Source organism: Mauremys mutica, chromosome 2 (assembly GCF_020497125.1).
Source record: "Mauremys mutica isolate MM-2020 ecotype Southern chromosome 2, ASM2049712v1, whole genome shotgun sequence".
Taxonomy (NCBI): Eukaryota; Metazoa; Chordata; order Testudines; family Geoemydidae; genus Mauremys; species Mauremys mutica.
Window position 1 is genome coordinate 294262120 of NC_059073.1, and position 25751 is coordinate 294287870.

The 25751-nt window shown below is 52.8% G+C and overlaps 2 protein-coding genes across 2 annotated transcripts in view; both read left to right on the top strand.

Moving 5' to 3' along the window:
• Nucleotides 1–7775: 7775 nt before the first annotated feature.
• The window catches only part of LOC123363143 (zinc finger protein 436-like), a 33864-nt gene continuing 15888 nt past the window's right edge, over nucleotides 7776–25751 (top strand). The window contains exon 1 of the mRNA XM_045004007.1: nucleotides 7776–7839. The gene's annotated coding sequence lies outside the window, so the exon portion shown is untranslated. The remainder of the gene's footprint in view (nucleotides 7840–25751) is intronic.
• On the top strand, nucleotides 7787–24379 carry LOC123363146 (zinc finger protein 777-like). Its single transcript, XM_045004013.1, has 6 exons — nucleotides 7787–7956; nucleotides 12420–12821; nucleotides 14505–14631; nucleotides 15666–15821; nucleotides 19149–19262; nucleotides 20954–24379. The coding sequence occupies exons 1-6, from the start codon at nucleotides 7933–7935 to the stop codon at nucleotides 21910–21912; spliced, it is 1782 nt and encodes a 593-aa protein (XP_044859948.1). The 5' UTR covers nucleotides 7787–7932; the 3' UTR covers nucleotides 21913–24379.

The following is a 25751-nucleotide window of genomic DNA, read 5'->3' on the forward strand; positions in this document are numbered from 1 at the left end:
TTATATTGGAGTTGGAAAAGGTACAGAAAAGGGCAACTACAATGATTATCATGGAACAGCTTCCGTATGAGGAGAGATTAAAAAGACGGGGGGACTTTCCAGCTTGGACAAGAGAGTGCTAAGTGGGGGACATGATGGAGGTCTATAAAATCTTGACTGGTGTGGAGAAAATGGAAAGCTCTCTCACATAACACAAGAACTAGGGGTCACCCAATGACATGAATAGGCAGCAGGTTTAAAACAAACAAAAGGAAGTATTTCTTCGCACAACACAGTCAACCTATGGAACTTTTTGGCAGGGGCTATTATAAAGGCCAGAACTAGAACAGAATTCAAAAAAGAGCGAGATAAGTTCATGTAGGATAGGTCCATCATGGCTATTAGCCAGGATGGGCAGGGTTGCAACACCATGCTCTGAGATCCTCTGTTTGGCCGAAGCTGGGAGTGGATGACGGGATGGATCACTCAATAATTACCCTGTTCTGTTAATTTCCTTTGAAGCACCTGGCATTGGCCACTGTCGGAAGACAGGACACTGGGCTAGATGGACCATTGGTCTGGCCCAATATGGCCGTTCTTATGTAAAAATTAATTATAATAAAAATGTTTAGTATAGAAATTCCCAACATCAGTCAAAATTGATCACTTTGGCGACGCAGCTCTGTCTGCTGGATGCCTTGGCAGAGTAGGTGAGTTCATGTAAATACCTTCTGGTCCTAAAGCCTTTCCCCCTTCCCTGGCTCATCGCGAGCTGTCAGGGCAGAGCTCATTCAGACCTTGCTTACAAATCATATTTTTAAATTATAAGGTTGGCAAACATCGCTGAAACCAGTGCGCTGACCGTGTCAGCAAGAACAGCTGTTGGAGGAGGCTAGGCTTTGCTTAGACTTTTCAACCCTATTATACTTTTTCAGGTACATGTATTTTCTCATACACTGTATCTGCTTTTAAACTGTGCATTGAGGTTTCAATTTCGATTTCCAACCAATGACAAAATTGGCAGCACTGCATGTAACTAGTTGACCACTGGGGGGTGTTGGGGAAATGCAGGGGGTGAGGGAAGGCCCAGTTCTTCTACAATGGAATGGATAGGAGCAATCACTCGAAGGTGTGCGTGCCGCGCGTGCACGGTTGTTCGGAACATTTTTAGCCTAGCAACTCCGGCGGGCCGGGTGGCGCCCCCTGGAGTGGCGCCGCCATGGCGGCGCATATATACCCCAGTAGGAACAGTGGAGTGATCTGCTCTCCTCCACAGCCTTAACTATATACTCTAAGGATTCGGAGAATGCTATCATAGTTGTTAAGTTTTGTTAATAGTTCTATAGTTAGTGTTACGATAGTCATTAGGGAATTAGAGGGGTTAGCCCTCTTCTTCCGCCCCGGTGCGGGCTTATGCCCGGACCGGCGGGTTTCAAGCCCTGCGCGGCTTGCCAGCGGTCTATGCCGGTGAGTGACCCGCACGACTCCTGCCTCCGCTGTCTTGGAGAGGCGCACCGGTCGGACAAGTGCCCCATTTGCGTCGCTTTCAGGCCTCGCACGAGGAAGGAGCGGGACTCAAGGTTGAAACAACTCCTCATGGAGTCGGCCCTCCAACCTCCGGCACCAGCACCGGCGGCGCCAAAGACTGCCTCAGCTAGCAGCGCGCCGACCGCACCCAGCCGCCCCGGTGCCGATGATGCATCTCGGCACCCGGCACCGAAGACCCGGCACCGCTCCATCTCCCCGGGAAAGAAGCGCAAAGTGCCGAAGACGGTCTCGGACAAGCACAAGAGACCGTTAGCCCAGCCGCCTCCGACTGTAACGGTGCAGGCTGAGGCTGTGCACAAAACGTGCACCGTGCTGTCGACTCCGGCGCCGCAAGGCCCGTCGAGTCCGGCACCGCCCGGCTCCCCGGTACCTACCGAGGAGGAGCTGAGGCTGCCGTCCACGCCCGAGGCGTTCGCGACGGCAAGACATTTGATTGACCTGACCGCTGAGGCAAGCGCTCAGCTGCCGGTGCCACCGGTGCGGACTCTCAAGTCTTTGGGGAAGCCACTTATGATGCGCCCCCCGTCCCCGGGCCTCCGAGCTGATCGCAGCACCGCCGCCGGATCTCGGTCCCGATCTCGCTCACGGCACCGCTCCCCACCGCACCGGGCACGTCGATCCACGTCGAGACGATGCTCCCCGTCCCCTCGCCGGTCGCAGTCCCGGTACCGCTCCCGGTCGCGGTACCGGTCGCACTCCCGACGACGTTCCAAGTCCCGGTCGCCGACTCGCCGGCACCGCACCAGGTCCAGCTCCAGGCACCGCGAGAGGCGTCGAGAGTCACGAAGCCGCTCCAGGCGCCGCCGCACGCGGTCCAGATCCGCATCCCGGCACCGTCGGTCGAGCTCCCGGCACCGTCGCTCGCGCTCCCGACACCGCAGGTCGAGCTCCCGGGGCCGCCGGTCGAGCTCCCGGGCCCGAAGGTCAACCTCCAGGGGCCGAAGGTCGAGCTCCCGGCACCGCCGGTCGACCTCCCAGCACCGAGCCACGCGCAGGTCCCGTTCGCCGGCTACACCACATGACGACCGGCACCGCCCGGCGGCACCGCGGGGGCGCTTCACTCCGGCACCAGACGTCCGCCCGGCCACCGCGTCGGCCCCCCCCTGGCCATCAAGAGAGCCCTCAGTCGCGTCCCCTGAGGGCAGCGCCATTGACTTCCGGGCGGGGTCCCTCCCGCCAGAGCAGGGACCTCAGCAGTGGGGATTTTGGGTGCCTTGGGCCGAACATGAACTGGGTCCTCCCCTTCCGCCGCGACAGCCAGGCTCGGTGCGGTCGGTACCGGTAGCCACGGTCAGCAGGCCGCCTCCGTCCCCCACTCCACAGGCCGCCGCCCACGGCACGCACTTGGGCCATGAAACGCGGGCACCTATTCCCGCAGACACGGAGCAGGCACCGGAAGAAGTGCTACCCGGTCCTTCCTCATCCTCCTCCCCCGACGAGGCGGTGGCAGGGGCGGCACCGTCGGAACCTCCGCCGCTCGACATCAAGGCACACCAGGACCTTCTCAGAAGGGTAGCTAAGGCCATCAACCTACCCGTGGAAGAAGTCCAGGAGGTGGATGACCCCATCACAGACGTGGTGGGAGCGGAGGCCCCCGTGAGGGTAGCACTCCCCTTCATCCGGACAATACAAAAGAACAATGCCGCTATCTGGCAGTCGCCCTCCTCCGTCCCGCCTACGGCACGCGGAGTTGAGAGAAAGTATTCGGTCCCCCCGAGGGGGTACGAATACCTTTATGTTCACCTGGCTCCGGACTCTCTCGTGGTCCATTCTGTTAATGACCGGGAGCGACACGGACAGCCCGCCGCTGCGCCAAAGTCGAAAGAGTCCAAGCGCATGGACTTGTTAGGCCGTAAAATTTACTCAGCGGGCGGACTCCAGCTCCGCATCGCCAATCAAATGGCCCTGCTCTCAAGATACACATTCAACATCTTGGGCTGCCTAGGGAAATTTACAGAGCTCACCCCGCAGGATTCCCGCCGAGAATTCTCGGCGCTGCTGGAAGAAGGAAAGCTGGCTTCCCGTACCTTGATTAAGGCAGCGGTAGATGCGGCGGACTCGGGGGCCAGGACCATAGCATCAGGGGTAACCATGTGTCGCATTGCATGGCTTCAGTCCTCAACTCTGCCGCCGGAGGTCCAATATACGCTCCAGGACCTTCCTTTTGAGACGCAGGGTCTATTCTCAGAAAAAACTGATACTCGCATTCAGACCCTAAAGGACGGCAGAGTGGCGATCCGCACATTAGGGATGCACACGCCGGCCACCCAGAGGCGCTCCTTCCGGCGTCAACCTTATCGGCCCTATCAGTATAACAGACCTCGTCCGCCTAACAATCGGCGCTCAGCCCCCTTCCGCCGCAGACCATCGGGCGGGCGGCGTAACCAAGCCCAGGGATCGTCCAAGGCCCCTCAAGGCCCAAAGACGCCCTTTTGATGGGACGCCCGAGGGCCGCCAACCTCTCTCCAATCAGGATCCACCCCTTCTGTTTTCCGATCGCCTTTCCCACTTCCTCCAGGCGTGGTCATCTGTAACATCAGACAGCTGGGTCCTCAGCACTGTCCAATTCGGCTACCGCCTACAGTTCATCTCGCCCCCTCCCTCCCACCCACCCTCCCTGTCCCTCTTCAGGGACCCCTCTCACGAGCAAGTCCTCTTACAGGAGGTCCAATCTCTGTTGAGCGTGGGTGCCATCGAGGAGGTGCCTCCCAGCAGGCGGGGCAGGGGATTCTATTCCAGATACTTCCTCATCCCCAAGGCGAAAGGAGGCCTTCGTCCCATCTTAGACCTCCGGGAGCTCAACAGATACCTGTGCAAGCTCAAGTTCCGAATGGTAACCTTGGGGTCCATTATCCCGTCCTTGGATCCGGGAGACTGGTTTGCTGCCCTCGACATGAGGGATGCCTACTTTCATGTGGCAATCTACCCCTCCCACAGACGCTTCCTGCGCTTCATGGTCAACGGAGCTCATTACCAGTTCACAGTGCTCCCCTTCGGCCTCTCCACCGCACCGAGGGTATTCACCAAGTGCATGGCGGTCGTCGCCGCAGCCCTCCGCCGTCGTCGCATCCACGTCTACCCATATCTCGACGACTGGCTTATTCGGGGCCACTCCCACGAGCTGGTGGCGCATCAGGTGACCGAGATTCTACATCTGTTCCGGTCTCTCGGCCTGCTGGTCAATACCGAGAAGTCCCTCTTAGTTCCAGCACAAAGAGTGGAGTTTATAGGAGCGGTCCTGGACTCCAATCTGGCCAGAGCGTGCCTCCCTCGCACTCGGCACGAGACGTTGGCCTCCCTCATTCGGGCACTGCAGGCCTTTCCGACGACGACGGTACGATCCTGCCTCCGCCTCCTGGGTCACATGGCAGCGGCCACATTTGTGACCGCACACGCCAGGCTGCGACTTCGCCCATTCCAAATGTGGCTGGCGTCGGTGTACCGCCCTCATCGCGATCCCCTAGACATGGTGGTAACGGTGGCAAGGCCCGCTCTCCAGACGCTCACCTGGTGGCTGGACCCGGAAACGGTATGCGAGGGAGTTCCGTTCCGCCCGCCTCGTCCGTCGATCACCCTGACGACGGACGCCTCGGCACTCGGCTGGGGGGCTCACGTAGGAGACCGACACACCCAGGGTCTCTGGTCACCCCAGGAGCTCTCCCTCCATATCAACGTCCGGGAGCTGAGAGCCATCCGCTTAGCTTGTCTCGCCTTTCGGGCTCACCTGCAGAACCGCTGCGTAGCGGTCTACACGGACAACACCACAGCCATGTTTTATGTCAACAAGCAGGGCGGAGCACGGTCCTCCCCACTTTGCAACGAGGCATTGCTCCTCTGGGACTTCTGTGTAGCCCACTCGATTCGCCTCGAAGCGTTTTTTCTGCCAGGAGTGCAGAACACGTTGGCCGACCGCCTGAGCAGGTCCTTCGCCTCTCACGAGTGGTCCCTTCACCCAGATGTCGCTTATTCCATCTTCCAGAGGTGGGGCTTTCCCCAGATAGACCTCTTTGCTTCACGGACCAACCGCAAATGCCACAGGTTCTGCTCCTTCCAAGGTCAAGCTCCAGGCTCCCTCTCGGATGCGTTTCTCCTGTCATGGACAGAGCCTCTTCTCTACGCATTTCCTCCGTTTCCGCTCGTCCACCGAGTGTTACTCAAGATCCGGAGAGACAGCGCCCGCATCATACTCGTCGCTCCGGCCTGGCCGAGGCAGCACTGGTATACCCTGCTGCTCGAGCTGTCGGTTCGGGAACCCATTCCCCTTCCGCTGTGGCCGGACCTCATAACCCAGGACCTCGGCAGGCTTCGTCACCCGAACCTGCAATCGCTGCATCTTACAGCTTGGTTCCTGAGTGGCTAACCGACGCAGAGAGGGATTGCTCCGCAGCGGTGCAGCAAGTTCTGCTCGAAAGCAGGAAACCTTCAACGCGAACCACTTACCTCGCCAAGTGGAAGCGCTTTGCCCTCTGGTGCGACCAGAGAGGTATCAACCCTTTCTCGGCCCCCATCCAAACTGTCCTCGACTACCTTTGGTACCTGAAAGGTCAAGGTCTTGCAATCTCGTCCCTCAGGGTGCACCTGGCAGCGCTGTCAGCATTTCGACCAGCTATAGGAGGTCGCTCTGTCTTCTCCAACCCGATGGTATCAAGATTCCTTAAAGGGTTAGACCGTCTCTACCCGCAGGTGCGTCCTCCTGCTCCGACATGGGATCTGAACCTGGTCCTCGCCCAGCTCATGGGCCCACCTTTCGAGCCCCTCGCTACGTGCTCTCTCCTCCACCTTACCTGGAAGGTGGCCTTCCTCGTGGCAATCACATCCGCCAGACGGGTCTCAGAGCTCCGCGCCCTAACGGCGGGTCCCCCGTATACCGTCTTTCACGGGGACAAGGTGCAGCTCCGACCACATCCGGCCTTCCTCCCCAAGGTGGTGTCAGCCTTCCATCTCAACCAGGAGATCTTCCTCCCGGTCTTCTTCCCGAAGCCGCATGCCTCGCCTCGGGAACAACAGCTGCATACCCTTGACGTCCGCAGAGCACTCGCGTTCTACATCGACCGCACGAAGCCCTTTCGGCGTTCGACCCAGCTGTTTGTGGCAATAGCCGACCGCATGAAAGGCGAGCCAGTTTCCTCGCAGCGGATTTCTTCCTGGGTGACGTCCTGCATCAGAACGTGTTACAAGCTTGCTCGCGTTCCCCCGTGCCGACTCACCGCACACTCGACGAGGGCACACGCCTCATCGGCCGCTTTCCTGGCCCATGTCCCCATCCAGGACATCTGTAGAGCTGCCACCTGGTCTTCTGTCCACACCTTCGCCTCCCACTACGCGTTGGTGCAGCAATCTCGAGACGACGCAGCCTTCGGCTCTGCGGTATTACACTCCGCCACGTCTCATTCCGACCCCACCGCCTAAGGTAAGGCTTGGGAATCACCTACAATGGAATGGATAGGAGCAATCACTCGAAGAAGAAAAGACGGTTACTCACCTGTAGTAACTGGTGTTCTTCGAGATGTGTTGCTCCTATCCATTCCAGACCCGCCCTCCTTCCCCACTGTCGGAACAGCCGGCAAGAAGGAACTGAGGAGCGGACGGGCCGGCTGGGGTATATATGCGCCGCCATGGCGGCGCCACTCCAGGGGGCGCCACCCGGCCCGCCGGAGTTGCTAGGCTAAAAATGTTCCGAACAACCGTGCACGCGCGGCGCGCACACCTACAATGGAATGGATAGGAGCAACACATCTCGAAGAACACCAGTTACTACAGGTGAGTAACCGTCTTTTACACTGAATTAAGCCTCCTGCTGCAGCACCTCAGCAGGTTACATGAAGGAGGCGCAGCAGTGACTGGGCATTGGGGTGCCTGTGCCTCTAAGAGCCCAGCCCTGGGCAGCCCCTGCTGAGAGGTGCTGTCTGTGGGAGGGGAGATAAAAAAGCCCCTCTGCTCCCCCCCCCCATTGCAAACCCCGGGGGCTCGGCCCTGGGGTAATTGTCACCCCCCTGCCCCTGCCTGTGCTGGGGCTTTACCCTCTGGCAGCCCCTGACCCCTGGGCTTAACTCCCTCTCCCTCCTCCCCCCAGCCCCTGTCCTAACCCTGCCTCCAGCTGCTTGACACCCCCCCGCCCCCAGTCAACTTCCGGCCCCTGCCCGCCCCCCTGTACAAAGCAGCCAGCAGACGCCCAGGGCTAGTAAGGGCAGGGGGAAGGACAGTGGCTTCATCAGATGTTACTGAGCATGCGCGGTTCTTGCGCATGCCCAGTGCACACCCCAAGCCGCCCATCCCCGTGGTGAGCCGTGTCCTGCCCCGGCCCGTGGCGAGGCGGCGCCGGGACCCTGCCCAGCCCGGAGCGGGAGCGGAGCTCGGCCGGGCCGGGCCCGCTGGAGAAGCCCCGCCCGCCTCCCCGGGGGGGCCATGGCCGAGCGGGCCGCTGCCCAGGTGAGGGCCCGGCGGGCGGGCGGGGTCCCTGCGCTGCGCCCCCCGGGCCGAGCCCCGCGCGGTGGGCGGGGAGTGGCCGCTGCGGGACCGGGACCCGCCGGGTCTCTCGGGCGGCAGCTCGGCCCGGGCCTGGAGCCGGAGCCCCTGGCGCCCGCCCGGGGTCCCCACGTGGCCCGGCCCGCGGGCAGCCTGCGGGCGGGGCGGGGGGCGGTGTCCGGGGCAGCTGCCAGCGGGTCCGAAACCCCCCGCCCGGCAGCCGCCTCTGCTCCCCCCGCGGGAGCCAGGGTTCCCCCAGCGCTCGGGCAAGGCTCCTGCTCCGGCTGCGGCGCGCGGACATGCAGCCGGCTCTGGGGAGGAGAACGGCGTGTCAGGGCTCGGCTACTCATGAAAGGCCCCCGCGTCTTGGCCCACGTGCGTGGGAGGTGCTGTTGAACGGTCAGGGGTTGCCCAGCTTTGAAGTAACGTTACACTAAAGCTCTTCTGTATCGTGATGCTGCTGAGCCAGGCTTTCTAACGAGGTCAAAAGGCCTCACAACTGTGCATAATACTGATCTGGATACCCCAGATACCCCATCTGGAGAACTGTGTCCAGTTTTGGGGCCCACAGTACAAGGAGGATGTGGAAACATTGGAAAGAGTCTGGTGGAGGGCAACAACAATGATTAGGGGTCTGGAGCACATGACTTACGAGGAGAGGCTGAGGGAACTGGGGTTATTTAGTCTGCAGAAGAGAAGAATGAGGGGGGATTTGATAGCTGCTTTCAGCTACCTGAAAGAGGGTTCCAAAGAGGATGGATCTAGACCAGTAGTCCCCAACGTGGTGCCTGTGGGCGCCATGGGGTGCCCACCGGGGCATTTATGGGCGCCCGCCTAGTGCCCAGCAGGGGAGAGAAGCCGCAGCCCCGCGCCTGCCAGGGACAGAGAACTCCAGGGCTGCAGGCTGCGGGTGCTGGTGTTCTCTGTCCCTGGCAGACGCGGGGCTGCAGCTTCTCTCCAGCTTCTCTGGAGCTGCAGGCTGTGGGCGCCAGTGTTCTCTGTCCCCGGCAGGCGCCGGGCCGCGGCTTTTCTCCGGCTTCGAAGCTGTGGCCTGACCTCTGCCGGGGACAGAGAACTCTGGGGCTGCAGGCGCCGATGTTCTCTGTCCCTGGCAGGTGTGTGGCTGCGGCTTCTCTCCGGCTTCGAAGCTGGAGAGAAGCCACGGCCCCGCCCCTGCCAGGGACAGAGAACTCTGGGGCTGCAGGCTTCATTCTGTGTTAAAGTAAGAATAATAAATATATTTGGACCAGCAGTTCAACAATGTTTAACTTCTTTAAAATAAATAAGATGAAAACTGTTTATGATATTTATTTTGTAAAAACACCTCAATTTTTCTTACAGGTAGATAAAAAAGAGCAAATTCACATGGTAAGGTGAAAGATTAATTGCCAAATAATTTAATTAATGCCTTTTACATGTAAAATTACCCTTTTATCTTATGGATTCATATATTATGTATATTAAATATGATGTTTTTCATATTATTTAATGTACAAATACAAAATAAGCCTTGAAAAATTGTTGGCGCCCGCCACACTCTTCTGAAAACATGAATGTGCTACTGGCCACAAAAAGGTTGGGGACCACTGACCTAGACTGTTCTCAGTGGTACCAGATGACAGAACAAGGAGCAATGGTCTCAAGTTGCAGTGGGGGAGGTTCAGGTTGGATATTAGGAAACACTATTTCACTAGGAGGGTGGTGAAGCACTGGAATGGGTTCCCTAGGGAGGTGGTGGAATCTCCTTCCTTAGAGGTTTTTAAGGTCAGGCTTGACAAAGCCCTGGCTGGGATGATTTAGTTGGGTTTGGTCCTGCTTTGAGCAGGGGGTTGGACTAGATACCTCCTGAGGTCCCTTCCAACCCTGAGATTCTAGGATTCTAGTCTATGTAAAACAAGAACTGAAACCATTTAGTAGATGTGGAGAGACAAGTGAGACGAGTGACACAGAAGACAACTAGACCCATAAAACCTGAGGGTGGGGATATTTCAAGACTATGTCAGTGATCCCTATTAATAGGAGACATCCCATTCTTGAATACCTGGCCCATTCTCTAACTTTCATAATAAAAAGTTACAAACGGCCATCACAGTAATCCATATATCATCAGTTGCAGTGCCAGGCCTGTACTGATGAAATGCATAACGCAGCTCCATAGATTATAAAATTCATAATACGCAATACCAAAAGATTTACAGAAATCTTCACCCAGCTGCCCCACACCCATAAACAGCACAACCTCAACTAACATTTATTTCCCCCTTCTGCATGGGACGGGGCATGTGGCTCCAGCACCAGTCATGACAGCTGCACTCTTGGGTGGTGGGTGCCAGTTCATATCCTTCAGTATCTTGAGGTTACTCCCCCTTCTCCTTGCAAACATTGTGCAGAACAGCAGGCCACAGTAATGTAGACCACATTAATGAATATGGTTTTGAAGGCAGTGCCAATGGGATTTCAATCTGCCAAAAACACATTCCACTAGTATCCTACAGCTACGGAGTGTGTGGCTGAACTCTCCTTTGTCAGGTCCTATGAAATCGGGCTAAGGTTTCATAAGCCCTGGCAATGGGGTAAAGCAGGGTCCCATAGAATCACTGTGAGGACAGTGTATAACTATGTCATGCAGTGGGACTAATGTCCCAGCTTGTCCATGAGAGTAAAGTCCAGATCTCTGGAACACCCTAGCATCATGCATCCTGCCAGTGCATCCCACAGTCGGGTCCATGAATCTGTGGTGGACCAGGGCCTGCGTAATGATGGAGTGTATGTACTCGTGTGCTCCCTGCAGCGGGCAAACAATAGGTGCATTAGTTCCATCAGTGGCCCTGGCACAATTTGGAAAGCCCGTTCTCCGAAAGCCAGTAATTATGACAGGAACGTTTGCAATGCCCACCAACTTTGGGTGCATCACCGTCCTGGTCACTTCACAGACCTCTGCCACAGCCATCCTCACCGTTGATCCGCCAGCCTCAAACTGGTTAGCCACAGACCTGTAGCAGCCAGGGGGAGCCAGCTTCCTGAAGTCTATTGCAACCTGTTTCAGCCCAGGCGTGGCCCCCCTCGTGCATGTGTTCTGAGGGGGGGGGCTAGCTGATCACAGACCTTCAGGGATGTCTGCTTCTTCATCCCAGGTCTGCATGATGATGGGATCCCACCAGTTTGTGCTTGTGGCCCTGCTCCAGAAGTGCCTGTCTGCATAGGGGGAGTCTGCATCTAACGCAAAAGACCTGAGCAGCTGGCATGTCAGCACCCCGCTCTGAGAGGTGCCTTGGGCAGGTAGAAAACTGCCATGGAAATGTCCACCAGCATCTCACAGATGCTCTGCCTGTGACGGGAAACAGGGCTGACAGTGTGAGGTGGAGAAGTTCTTTCACCGGCTCGGGATCCACATCAGTTCTGGCTACAGGGAGCATGTGGACACAAAATGGCTTGGCTGGATGTGTTCATGGGCTCAAAACACCCAGAATGCTTCTGGCCAACTGCCTTGAGACAGGCAGGCAAGTTCTCTCACAACCCACAGTGAAACAAGCCCCAGAGCCTCAGCTGGCAAGGGAGCTAGGAATCCTGGGATACAATAATATATTCCCACAGAAGCTGAAGTTCTGACTCATGGATTCTAAGGCCAGGAGGTACCATTGTGATCACCTAGTCTGACCTCCTGTGTGACACAACCCAGAGAACTGCCCCAAAATGATTCCCAGAGCAGATCTTTTAGATCCAACCTTGATTTAAAAATTGTTAGCGATGGAGAATCCACCAGGACCCTTGCTAAACTGCTGCAATAGTTAATTACTCTCACTGTTAATATTCCACCTTATTTCCAGTCAGAATGTGTCTAGCTTCAACTTTCAGCCGTTGGGTCGTGTTCTACCTTTCTCTGCCAGATTGAAGAGCTCATTGTTAAATATTTGTTCCCTGTGTAAGTACATTTAGACTGTAATCAAGTCTCCCCTTAACCTCCCTGTTAAGCTAAATAGATTGAGCTCTTTTTGAGTCTCTCACGCTAAGGCAGGTTTTCTAATCCTTTAATCATTCTCATGGCTCTGAACCTTCTCCAAGATATCAACATCCTTCTTGAATGGTGGGCACCAGAACTTCACACAGTATTCCAGCAGCAGTTGCCAAATACAGAGGCAAAATAACCTCTCTGCTCCTACTTGAGAGTGCCCTGTTTATGCATCCCATGGCGTCACACACTTAGGTCTGTGTATTGTAGGAGGGATGCACCAGGATAATTGTGAAGCCCAGGTTCCCATTGCAGCGTGGACGGGTTTGGAAACACGGAGTGCTTAAGCCTGGGTCCCACAGATCCGGGCTTAGCATGCAGTGTAGACATATCCTCTCTGGCCATTTCTGTCTGCAGCTGGCTTTGCCTACGGGGATGTGACTACAACTCCACTATCAATTTCTGTCTGTTTACACAGGGTTCAGAATGGGATGCAGATTCATGGCATTTGCTGCCTCTAAAACCCTCTGTTGTCCTCAAACAAAGGTCAGTGAGAGAAGCTCGTGATCAGACTACAGAGTGTTCTCTGGGGACAGTGATGGCAGCAGTTCAAGCAGTGGAGAGGAAAGTTAAGTCATACACCATGCGATTGCTGAATCTGGAGAGGAGACTGGGGAGTGCTGAGAAGAAACTAATAGGTTGCGAGAAAACAGCAGTGGAGTTTGATATCAAGCTGGAGAGTAAGTGGGCCGTGCTGGGAACTCTGATCCAGGAGAATAATCTGCTGCAGAGGAGGCTGGAGAACTTGGAGAACCTGCTGAAGAACAGGAACTTCTGGATCCTGAGGCTCCCCCCAGGCACTAAGGGGGAGGTGCCCAAGGTAACAATACCATAGAAGGGTAGCACTGGAAGGGACCTCGAAGGTTCCTAACCATTAGAGGAGTGAAGTTCTGGAACAGCCTTCCAAGGGGAGTAGTGGGGGCAAAAGACATACCTGGCTTTAAAACTAAGCTTGATAAGTTTGTGGAGGGGGTGGTATGATGGGATAGCCTAATTTTGGCAATTAATTTTGGCAATTGATCTTTGATTATCAGCAGGTAAGTATGCCCAGTGGTCTGTGATGGGATGTTAGATGGGATGGGATCTGAGTTACTGCAGAGAATTCTTTCCTGGGTGCTGGCTGGTGAGTCTTGCCCACATGCTCAGGGTTTAACTGATCGCCATATTTGGGGTCGGGAAGGAATTTTCCTCCAGGGCAGATTGGCAGAGGCCCTGGAGGTTTTTCGCCTTCCTCTGCAGCGTGGGGCACGGGTCACTTGCTGGAGGATTCTCTGCAGCTTGAGGTCTTTAAACCACGATTTGAGGACTTTAATAACTCAGACATAGGTTAGGGGTTTGTTACAGGAGTGGGTGGGTGAGATTCTGTGGCCTGCATTGTGCAGGAGGTCAGACTAGATGATCATAATGGTCCCTTCTGACCTTAAAGTCTATGAGTCTATGAGGTCATTTAGTCCACTCCCTTTCTCTGAGGCAGGACCAAGTGTTATCTAGACCATCCCAGACAGGTGTTTGACTAACCTGTTCTTAAAAACCTCCAACAACAGAGACTCCAGCAGCAAAAATAAAGCCCAACTTTGTGTCAGCTGTATTGAAAGGTCCTTGCATATATGGCAGGTAGGTTCTGAAATTCAGCATCATACGATGGTTAATAATGAGTGAACTGTCTGATTTGTGCCTGACCAGCTGTCAATGCTGTTTCCTCATTCCTTTGAGGCTTAGGCTTTGTCTACACTAGAGACCTTAGAGTGGCACAGCTGTACCGCTGTAAGGACTCCGTGTGATCACTCTGTGCTGATGGGAGAGAGCTCTCCTGCCAGCCGAATTAAACCACCCCAACGAGCGGCAGGAGAGCGTCTCCCACTGACAACGCTGTTCACACCGGCGTTAGTCGGTGAAACTTATGTTGGTCGTGTGTGTGTGGTTTTTTCACACCCCTAATTGACAAAAGTGCTAGTGTAGACATGGCCTTAGAGTGGTAGCTGTAGTTTAGCACATCAATCTCGGGGCCACGTAGCACAGCTGGTTATGATTTGTGTAGCCTTTGGCAGCTCACCTAGGATAAGTACACTGGAGTTGATTGAGGGGTAGCTCAGTGGTTTGGGCAGTGGCCTGCTAAACCAGGGTTGTGAGTTCAATCCTTGAGGGGGCCATTTAGGAAACTAGGGGTAAAAATCTGTCTGGGGATTGGTCCTGCTTTGAGCAGGGGGTTGGACTAGATACCTCCTGAGGTCTCTTCCAACCCTGATATTCTATGATTGCCAGTTAACTCAAGTCAGAGAGCACATTTGTACACGCTAGTCTAGACACTGTGTAAACGGGTGTGGAGCAGACCTCTGTGGTATGTATTGTGTTCGTGTTCATCCAGGGTAGGGCTCCATTGTACAAGGCACAGCAAAGACATAGTAAAAGCCAAATGCTCTCTTGCGTACCTTCATCTTTAATTCAAGATGGTTATTTGTAATTGCAGCAAAAAGTGCTGAATGTTCAATGCATGTGATTTCAGGTGCCGGTGACGTTTGATGACGTCTCCGTCTATTTCAACGAGCAGGAGTGGGCGAACTTAGAGGAATGGCAGAAAGAGCTTTACAAGAACGTGATGAAAGAGAATTATGAGACCCTGATCTCCCTGGGTAGGGCTCAGGTTTTACTTGTATATTTCCAGCTCTGCTAGGTACCAGCTTGGCTGCCCCCATGTTCCTTTCATTTCTGGTGGTCAGCACTGGCAGCCAACGGAACCGTTCTCAGTGATCAGATCCACACACACTCCCATTTATAAGGAGAGCATGAGATATACAATGATGGTTCTGATCTCTATATCTCAAGTGCTTTCCAGTGTTACATACACAGACTTTCAGGGCAGAAGGGATCGTTGTGATCATCTGGCCTGACCTCCTGTAACACAATTCAGGAATTGCTGGGTGAAGTTCCATGGCTTAAGCCTGATAATTTGTGTATGAACCAGATCCTGTCTTTTAGAACAACATCCAGTCCTGATATAAAAGGTGCTAATGATGGAGAATCTCCTACATCACTTGGTAAAACATTTATTTATTCATGTCCGGTCCCCATAGGGAAACCTGTGGTTTGCAATGTAAAATCACCTTTGTCAAAGTCCGTCTCTCAGGTAGCAACAGTAGCTTTGCAGTCTGTTCAGAGGGGATGATCCCCACTTAAAAGAGCATATTCTCCTGCTGATTCCTCAGACAGCTCCATGTCGCCGTAGTTTCTGTGTCTCTTCCCCAGACAGGCACATGCAGCTGATAATACCTGGGTCAGAAGACCTGCTCTTTAAATGATTATTGAAACAAAATGTTTCCTATTACTAAAGCCAGTCCCCTTTTGTAAGATCTCATGTCATGATCTGGTTACGTGGGCTGGCTGCAGGCTTGAAAATAAGCAAGAGGTTTGACTTGTACTGCTCATGAGGCATCAAGGCCCCTTGCATATTTGAACCCTTGAATTCCCCTCTTCGAGGAACAGAATCCATCTCACCTGTGTCGCTTTTGTGTAGGAATCCTAATAAAATGATTACCTCTGTCCAGCTCACCCACCACTTCCAGTGATTTCAGGAGCTGCCTTAAAATCATTTACAGGTCTGTGTAAAAAGAGGTCAACCAGTTATGAATGAAACATGCGGTCTCTTAATGTCCTCTCCCGTGAACAGATTATGCTGTTTCCAAACCTGACATCCTGTCTCGGATTGAGCGAGGGGAAGAGCCCTGCCTAAGGGATCAGCCCGGATCTCAGGATAGATCGGGAGAAAAAGATCAGAGTGAAGAGGGATCAGAGGAGAATGAAGCCCCTATAGACACCTGCCCAGGTGAGTTATACAGAGCGTCACAGCATGCTTCACTATGGCTGTCCTTACCCCATTCTTTTTCAGGCAATCTAGCTGTGCAGTGCCACCGCTGGTAACAATGTTGAGAGCACTACGGTGGACAGGGCTTGGGTGTTTAGACCACTGTGTCATTTAGGCCTGCTCTGATTTGTTTTTTAGACAAAGGAAATGCAGTAGATCTAATCAACCTGGGTTTCAGGAAGGCATTTGATACAGTTCACATGGGAGATTACTAGTTAAATTGGAGAAGGTGGGGATTAATATGAGAATTGAAAGGCGGATAAGGAACTGGTTAAAGGGGAGATTACAACGGGTCGTACTGAAAGGTGAACTGTCAGGCTGGAGAGAGGTTACTAGTGGACTTCCTCAGGTATTGGTCTTGGCACCAATCCTATTTAACATTTTCATTCATGTCCCTGGCACAATAAATGGGAGTGTGCTAATAACATTTGCGGATGACACAAAGTTGGGGGCTATTGCCAGCACAGAGGAGGACCGAAATATCATACAAGAAGATCTGGAGGACCTTGAAAACTGGAATAATAGAAACAGGATGAAATTTAGTAGTGCCAAGTGCAAGCTCATACACTTACGGATTAACAACAATTTTTGCTATAATCTGGGGATGTATCAGTTGGAAGCAACAGAGGAGAAAGACCTGAGTGTATTGGTTGATCACAGATGACTATTAGCCGGCAATATGATGCAGCCATGAAAAAAGCTAATGCGGTCCTAGGATGCATCAGGCGAGGTATTTCCAGTAGAAATAGGGAAGTGTTATTGCCATTATACAAGGCACTGGTGAGACCTCATCTGGAATACTGTGTGCAGTTCTGGTCTCCCATGTTTGAGAGATGAATTCAAACTGGAACAGATGCAGAGAAGGGCTACTGGGATGATCCAAGGAATGGAAAATCTACTTTACGGGAGGAGACTCAAGGAGCTTGGCTTGTTTAGCCTAACCAAATGAAGGCTGAGGGGAGATATGATTGCTCTCTATAAATACATCAAGAGGGATAAATACCAGGGAGAGAGAGGAGTTATTTAGCTAGGAGTTATTGGCTTAAATGCCAATGTTGGCACAAGAATAAATGGATACAAACTGGCCATCAACAAGTTTAGGCTTGAAATTAGATGAAGGTTTCTAACCATCAGAGGAGTGAAGTTCTGGAATTGCCTTGCAAGGGGAGCACTGGGGCAAAAAACCTAAGTTGTATCAAGACTGAGCTTGATAAGTTTATGGAGGGGATGGTATGATAGGACTGCCTAGAATGACGTATAGCCAATCTGTGACTGCTAGTTGCAAAAATCCCCAGCAGCCGGAGATGGGACACTAGATGGGGAGGACTCCGAGTTACTACAGAGAATTCTTTCCCAGGTGTCTGGCCGGTGGGTCTTGCCCACATGCTCAGGGTCTAACTGATAGCCATATTTGGGGGCAGGAAGGAATTTCCCCTCGGGTCATATTGGCAGAGACCCTGATGGGGTTTCAACCTTCCTCCGCAGCTTGGGACATGGGTCACTTGCTGGTTTGAACTAGAGTAAATGGTGGATTCTCTGTAACTTGAAATCTTTAAACCATGATTTGAGGACTTCAGGAGTTTAAGGGTTAAGAGGTTACGGGTCTATTGCAGGAGTGGGTGGGCGAGGTTCTGTGGCCTGTGATGATGATGTGATCATGCTGGTCCCTTCTGGTCTTAGAGCTATGATGGGTTGGCACCTTTCAGAAGTGCTGTGCCGAGTCTTCATTTATTCACTCTGATTTAAGGTTTCATGTGCCAGTAATACATTTTAATGTTTTTAGAAGGTCTCTTTCTTTAAGTCTATAATATATAACTAAACTGTTGTTGTATGTAAAGTAAATAAGGTTTTAAAATGTTTAAGAAGCTTCACTTAAAATTAAATTAAAATGCAGAGCCCCCCGGACCGGTGGCCAGGACCCGGGCAGTGCGAGTGCCACTGAAAATTAGCTCGCGTGCCGCCTTTGGCACAGCCATAGGTTGCCTACCCCTGGTCTGTGGGGTAGATCTGGTGATAGGAATACAATGGGGTTATGTGTGATTGTTGCAAGGAAGAATGCAGAAAACTCCTCCTGGAAAAGGGATGGAGAGAGAAGTGGGGCGTAGAATGGAATAAGGACACAATAGTCCAGGACTCACTCACCTTGTTGACTGACAACACAAGTGAGGTCCCCTCCTCCAACAAGAGGCTTGGCAGAGAATAAACTGAGCTGCTTGTGTGTGTCCAAGTTGTTCGTTCGCTCCAGTAGGGGTGGGTGAGTTCCTGCAGATGGGAAGCACTGAAGCGAGTAGGTGATTCCTATGGGAGCACAAGGACTCAACTGGAGTTTGATTAAAAGATGAGGAAAGGAGGTTGTTGTGGGGAGCGCTGGGGAGATGGGCGGAGAGAACGGGGAAATGAGGACCTTAGCAGTTACAGGGGTAATGGGAACATGAGACTGGGGTGGCTTCAGGGTTGGAGAGAGCAGTGTGAATAGGCCAAAGGTGTGACCCTAAGAAGGTGGCAGAGTAGATAGGATTGCTAGAGAGGGACGACTGGGAAGGAGATGGAAGATGGTCTGAAGGGTCGTGAACTTGGATGCTGATCCCATGGCAAGAGGAGAAGACACTGATGGGGTGAGATGCCCCCGTTTCATGCCGGAGAGTGGTGGAAGAGGGGAAAGGAGAGTCCCAAGGAACTCGCTGGGCAGTAGCAGCCAGAGCTTTGCAGGCAGAGGGTATTTCAGAACGTTGTTTGCTGGGGTGTGTCCCTGAGGAAGGACGATGGGGCTCAAGTACCAAGGCTTGATGATGCGAAGGTTGGGTTTTTTGCATGGAGGAAGTGGAGGGATTTCAAATGCAGGAAGGTGAGGGGCGTGGTGGGTGAGGGGCGTGGTGGGGGCTGACAGTAGCGTGGTGAAGAAGGTCAATAAGAGCTGAGGATGCAGGGGAAAGGGCAGCAACTGAAACTGAGAAGGTGGAATTTGGAGTTCCAGAATCCAGAGGGACTTTGGTGGCCCTCCCTTACGGACATCGGGGTGTTTGCTGGTCGTTTTCCTCCACGTCTTTGCTCCAGTCCCAGCTACTTCTGACTCTGACCCGTTCCCTTTCAGAGCATTTCATGGCTGCTTAACTTTCAGCTTCCCCTGGAGCTTCAGGAACATGTTTGAATCCATTCAGAGCGAGTCTCATCCATCCGAGAATCAGCAGAGGGCAGAGAAAGGGGGCCAGACCCTTCAGAAGCCGTGTGTGTGTCCAGCCGTGTGTGTGTCCAGTGTGTAACGAAAGTTGCTCTTTTTCCTGTGGACAGAATCTCCTGTTTCTATCATGGATATTTTATCGTGGGTTATACAAGAGGAGGAGCCCTGTGAGAACAATCAGCCGGGTCTGGAGGGGAGACTGAGCCCTACAGATCGCAGCACTGGTGAGAAACAGATTAACCCAACAGAACACTGTGATTTCTATGGTTCTACCTCTTTTCTGCATATGGGATGTCACATGGTCCCGTGCATTCTATTCTTTGCTCTTCTACTGGCTTTTCTGGGGCCTTGGGCAGCTTCTGTACCTTTCTGTTCTGTAAAATGGGGAGAATGATGTATTCCTTCCCTTGTAAAGCACTTTGAGACCCACCACTGAAAAGCACTGTGTAAATGTTTGGTGTCACCAGCTCATGATGTCCCACCTTTCCTCCTGTGCTAACTGAGAGAGAGAATCATAATTCTGTAATTGCCAGGATCACCTCTGGAGCCTTTTAAAAAAATTAACAGTCTATTAGCTACCCTCTAGTTGTCTGGTATATAGAGGCTGATTTAAGTGATACATTAACTACCCCAGTTAGTAGTTCTGCAATTTCATGTTTGAGTTCCTTCAGAAAAAATAATCTAAACTATGCATACAAAATGATGGGTCTAAATTAGCTGTTACCACTCAGGAAAGACCTGGGAGTCATTCCGGAGAGTTCTCTGAAAACATCCCCTCAATGTGCAGTGAGAACTCTGGAGTAAAGATAGAGGGCAAAGGAAGTTTAGTTGGCAAGTGCGCTGGGTTCCCTCCCAACCCTGTCGTGGTGCAGGTGGAGCTGGCAGTGCTGTTATGGTTCAGGAAGGGTGACTAATACTTTCTGTTAGAAGATGCTGTTTTCATTGGCTGGAGCAGAGGGGGCAGGTGGAGGAGCCAGGCAGGGGGGCATAATGCGTGTGCACAAGAAGGCTGAATGAAAGATTGCACGGGCAACGTTACTTCTGGCATTTCTAACTTACAAGTGGTTGACTCTGCAGCCTTCGCATTGGGTTTTTTTGTATGGAACTTCATTTCTACAGGGCGAAATTCATCCCCTGTGCAGAGGACCAGCACAAGACCTGTGCACAGCTTAACCTGCGCTGCCCGAGTGCACATCCTCTGGGACTGTCCCCCTCTGTTTTGCAAAGCTGATACAAAGACACAGTCCCTGCTCCAGAGAGCACTTTACAATCTCCTTGCAGGTGTTGCATAGAAAAGAAAACACTGGGGTGGGAGGGAGGGAGGACGAGGGTTACCTGGGTGAGATCACATGGCTGCTCTCAAAGGGTTTGTATGGCGCTTGCTGGGTTTGCTAGAGTTACACATTTTTAATGGGAAACTAGTTTGCCTGCAATATTCAGCACTTAATGCTCATGTTGGTGTCAGAATGGCAGGTGCAAGGTAATTGCAGAATCTGCAAACTCCACTTTCTTACTCTCTCTACTTTCAGTAGGATCTGAAAACATAAGATGTACGTACTCTGTGTGCATGTGTATTTTATATCTCTATACATATACTTTCTGTAGAATCAGAAAACAAAATAAGAGGCTGTGGAAGAGAGTGTAGTTTGCAAGCCCTGCGTTTACCTTGCTCCTGCAAGTTTTTTCAGTGTGTCTGCTAAAGTCTTTCCTTTTCTACATGCTGAAATAGGCTAAAATATGCTGCCCCTCCCCTTCTCTGAAGTGCACGTTCCCAGACTCCTTGACACTCCCTTTCTGCAAAGAAACGCGCCCTGTTGGGACCCGAGTGTGGCTCGGGGTTGTCATGAGTCTTCAAAGGACTCTTGTGTCCCAGGAGAATGAAACGAATAACCTTTGTGTTGCTGGTTCATTACAGGAGATGGCCAGTTAATGACAAAAGAAACCAGGTTTGATGGAGATTGTGAACCTGAAAATCTGGAGGCAGAGGGGGAATTACCAGGAAGACCCAGAGAGAAGGCCCTCCAGACCTTGGCTGAGGCTGAGAGCCAGCTGTGCTCTAAGATGCAGCAGGCAAACCCTGAGAAGAAAAGGTTGTGTGACTCCACTGAAGATGAGAGTGGCTTAAAGACGCTGAGTGTCTGCCCACGGAACCGCCCAAGGGACAGACTGCACCCTTGTACAGAGTGTGGGAAGAGCTTTCGGCTGAAGATAAACCTTATCATTCACCAGAGGAGCCATGCAAACGAGGGGCCGTACGAGTGTCCTGAGTGTGACATCAGCTTCGCTTCCAAGCAGCATCTTGCTCTGCACCAGAGGATCCACACAGGAGAGAGAGCCCCGGCACCTGGACTTGGGGAGAGCAGCGATCTGGGGCCGAGCCTCTGCCCAGGAATGGAGGCCAAGGGAACCGCCCGCAGAAGCACAAGAAGCAAACCCAGCATCGGGGAGCACCAGCCGATCCACACTGATGAGAGGCTGTACATATGCCGCCAGTGTAAGAAACACTTCTCTCAGGAGATAGATCTAATGAGGCACCAGAAGACTCACAGCAAGATCTTCCCAACATGCACCGTGTGCTGGAAGACGTTCACCTGCTCCTACAGCCTCCGCAGGCACCAGATGGTCCATTCTGGAGAGAGGCCGTATCACTGCCCTGAGTGCGAGAGACGCTTCGCCCGCAAAATGAACCTCTTGCGGCACCAGAGGGTCCATGCCAGGGAAAAGATCCTGAGGATGCGGCGAATGCACCAACAGATCGCCCGGCATCCGCCGCCCTCTGAAGCACTGGGGCAGCTACTGCAGGGAGAAGCTGCCAGCTGCCAGTCCACAGAAGCCTTCACTGCTCACCAGACAACACACCCAGGAGAGACGTGATCGCTGCACCCACTGCAACAAAAGCTTTCACTGTGACCAGTCTCTCAATTACCAGTACAGATTTCACACTGGCGAAGGCAGGGGCTTCCCAGCTCCTAGCGCACCGGGGACAGCCCAGCCCCACTGGGTGTAAGAACAGGAAATAAGGCAGTGGCCGGCGGAGACTGATAAATTACCACCTGGGAAAGGATGCAGGAAGTGCTGGGTGATGTTCTTTGGCCTGGGTCGTGCAGGAGATCAAAGCAGATTATCATAATGGTCCCTTCTGGCCTTATCTAGGGAGTGATGCCCAGCTGAGCATTGTCCAGCTGCCTCTGAAATGTTAGGGTGGCTGGAGTCTCAGAGAAACCATGTTAGTGTCTAGGTGGAGCTTGGAGCTGAGGGGGCCCGTCTGAACTGTAGAGAGTCCACAGGTCAGATAACTGGGGCTTTCCCCTGCTGGGGAACGGAGCAGGAGGGAGTGCTTGGATGCCGTGGGGGGTGGTGGCCCTGTGGAGGCCCACGCAGATCAATATACTTTGCAGTTCCTTATGTTCTCAGCAGGGCTTTCTAATTCTCTGCTTCTGTCCTACTCGCTAAGGCAGCAACTGATTCCCATGTCGCTTTCCCGGGCATTGGAGACTCTGCTTGTCAGTTAGACTTTTGTTTCATTCAGCACCGATCATGTGCAGGTTGTTGGGAGCCCCAAGCACGTGCTGCGGGGGAAGGGTAGGAGTGGGGAGTAACTTGGTGGGGGTTTGGATCCCTCCCAGCTCCACCGTCATCACATTATGCAAACTGATGTGGAGACAGGCAGTGTCCCCCAAGCGTGTCCTTTTGTGCTTGAGTGACAGAGCCCCCCAGCAGCGCAGAGTGGGGGCATCCATAGAAGCTACTTGGGGGGAGTGGGTTTAGGATACATACGAAATTAAAGAATTCGGGTTAGTAACTTGCTTATTACTTAGGCTTTTTAGGCACATTTAGAGCAATTGTATAAATACCATTTGGCCTTTGGATTTGACAGTTTGAGTGTCATGGTGATGCCCTGCCTCAGTAACAATTCCAGCAGAGGAGCTGCCTCTCCAGCACTCCACGGGTGGAAGTCATGACTGCTCTGACCCGTCATGTGGCGCTGAAGCCCATCACTGGCTTTGGGAAATACTAACAAACGATGGGACAGACACACGGGGCTGGCCAGATGAAAAGCCAGTCAGGCCTGGCTCCCTTTCCACTGCCCCAGACCATCCCGTAGTTGTAGCGAGGAGAGCTGGGCAAGGAACGGTTTTCCCAGCCGCAGAAACTGCCGGGACTGCAAAGATTTTTCCTGTTCTTCATCAGGCCAAAACTTAGACCTTTCAAAAATCTCCCGAGATATCTCCTGCCCCGCTAGCAGAATAGCCAATAGCCCAGAGGTTGGGAGAACCAGGTTCAAGGCTTGACTCTGCCTGATTCAATCTCCAGACCTTGGAGCTGAATTTTTTAACATATAAATAGTCATATAAGTGTGTAATCAGTGTGTGGGTAATAGATTAGAGCTGAGCTGTCCCTGTGTAGAATATGAGTACGCTCTCAGCACAGGGGTATGGGACTAATGAGTGTGGCTCTCTGCTGAGTATGTAAGGCTGTAGCACTAGGCCTGTGGGCGTTAGGGCTGTAAGATGCACAGCATGGCCAGCGAAGGTCTCCAAGCTGGAACAGGTGGGTGTGACTAGTTGGCTGTAAGAGAACCCTGTCCCCGTAATGTGTAAGATGACTGTAAAAGGTGTGTTAAGTGCTGATGATCAGGAAACTGCAGCCTAGGTTCCAGTCTGTTCCTTGCATAATGCACCAGTTAATACCGCAAGGTGCCCGACAGTGACATTTTGGGGGGTTCTGTAATAACCTCACGTTGCTATGGTAACTCATGGACACTGATGTTAGTGAGACTGAGGGGACAGCCAGTGAGGAATGTGGGGGGTGGAAGTGTGGATAAGGAAGAAGGGGTTGCAACCTGTCCGTGTATATCTGAGCCTTCAGGATAAGAGGTGTTGCCCAGTCTGTGTGCTGGGGGGATGCACCAGGTGATGCTAGGATGACACCTGATGATGATGAAGGGGAATGACTTACATTCTGGGATCCCCCAGTAGGAGATGTGACACATGAGTGAGGCTGGTCATAGGGCCAAACTCTTTGCACTCTCGCCCTGTCTGCTGTTGTGTTTCAGTATCTGGGAGATTGTTTATCTGCTGGGTGGATTTGTTAATAAAGGGACTCGTGATGAATTGCAGTTGTTTCTCATGTGCTCCTAGAGTCTCTTATTCCAAAGATGATGATCATATTCCTGATGCTGTAGTCCTCAGGCGACCAAACCTTTGTTGACCACAGCGATCTAAGAGATGAATCAATACCAGGGCCGGCTCTAGGTTTTTTGCCGCCCCAAGCAAAAAAAATTTTGGCTGCCCCCGTCCCTGCCCTGGGCTCCTCGCCGCACCCCCCTGCTGCCCCAGCCCTGGGCTCCCTTCTTCCCTCCACCATTGCCCCACACACACACCTCCTGCCGCCCGAGCCCTGGGCTCTCTCCCCCACCGCCCCCACCTGCACCCTCCTTCCACTGCAGCCCTGGGTCACTGGTGACTTGCTCCCAGGGCGGGTCATTCAGCAGGGATTTTAGATGTGCACAGAGCACAGACAGGATTGGTTCCCATATGGTTACAGAGCTGCAGTAAAGTGGAACAATTTTCAGCTTGTGTGATTGGAGGATATCTGGATGCATATTATAAGACTGTCCTCCATAAATGAGGAAAAGTTGAGGTGCCTTTATTATTCTTTTGTTCCACTCTTTCTTTCTATGGGGAATTTGCCAATGCAATATCACTGTCTTCCTTTTAAACAAACAAACAAACAAAGGCGTCTATCTCCAGCGCTCAGGTGTGCCCTGGAATCCTTCCCAGGGATTCCTGTAAAGCTCCACAGCAGCTGCTGTCATGGCTCAGCAAGGAATTGCTTATGACCTATGAGGAGAGGCTGAGGGAACTGGGATTGTTTAGTCTGCAGAAGAGAAGAATGAGGGGAGATTTGATAGCAGCCTTCAACTACCTGAAGGGGGGTTCCAGTGAGGATGGAGCTCAGCTGTTCTCAGTAGTTGCAGATGACAGAACAAGGAGTAATGGTCTCAAATTGCAATGGAGGAGGTTTAGGTTGGATATTAGGACACACTATTTCACTAGGAGGGTGGTGAAGCACTGGAATGGGTTACCTAGGGAGGTGGTGGAATCTCCTTCCTTAGAGGTTTTTAAGGTCAGGCTTGACAAAGCCCTGGCTGGGCTGATTTAGTTGGGGATTGGTCCTGCTTTGAGCAGGGGTTTGGACTAGACACCTCCTGAGGTCCCTTCCAACCCTGAGATTCTGTGATTGCAGACCTGTGCGGGTTCCTTCCATGCAGGACCTAAGAGGGGCAGGGGGCAGTTGGCAACATTTGGGGGGGGGGGAAAGCAAGGCAGTTATTTCAGTTACAGGGTTGCAAGTTGGCCCCTTGTGCTGGGTCATTGTAAGATGTAGGAAAGGTGTGAAATATACAAGAAACAGCCCTCCCTGGATTTAAATCTCACATACTTTGTATAGTGCATCCAAGTACCATAGGTGCAGTTACTCCTTGTGAAGAGCTTCTCATAGACCACCTAAGACTAAGTGTTGGCACTGAGATGCCCCTTAGGAGTTGTTCTACAATGTGAGCGTTGATGTAAATACTTCTCTACTCTGACAAATGTGGCCCTCCAGTACTGACGGACGCTGAGACCACAAGGAGCAGCCGGGGCAGAATGCTGGGTCCCAGACGCTCCCTTGCCAAGCCACCATCCTGACACGGAAGCGCACGCTGTGGG

Bases quoted from the DNA above. Each gene is read 5' to 3' on its own strand.
- LOC123363146 (XM_045004013.1), top strand. From the start codon at position 7,933: ATGGCCGAGCGGGCCGCTGCCCAG. The intron at 14,632-15,665 runs GTAGGGCTCAGG...TCCCGTGAACAG, and splicing joins TGAGACCCTGATCTCCCTGG to ATTATGCTGTTTCCAAACCT. The intron at 19,263-20,953 runs GTGAGAAACAGA...GGTTCATTACAG, and splicing joins CCCTACAGATCGCAGCACTG to GAGATGGCCAGTTAATGACA.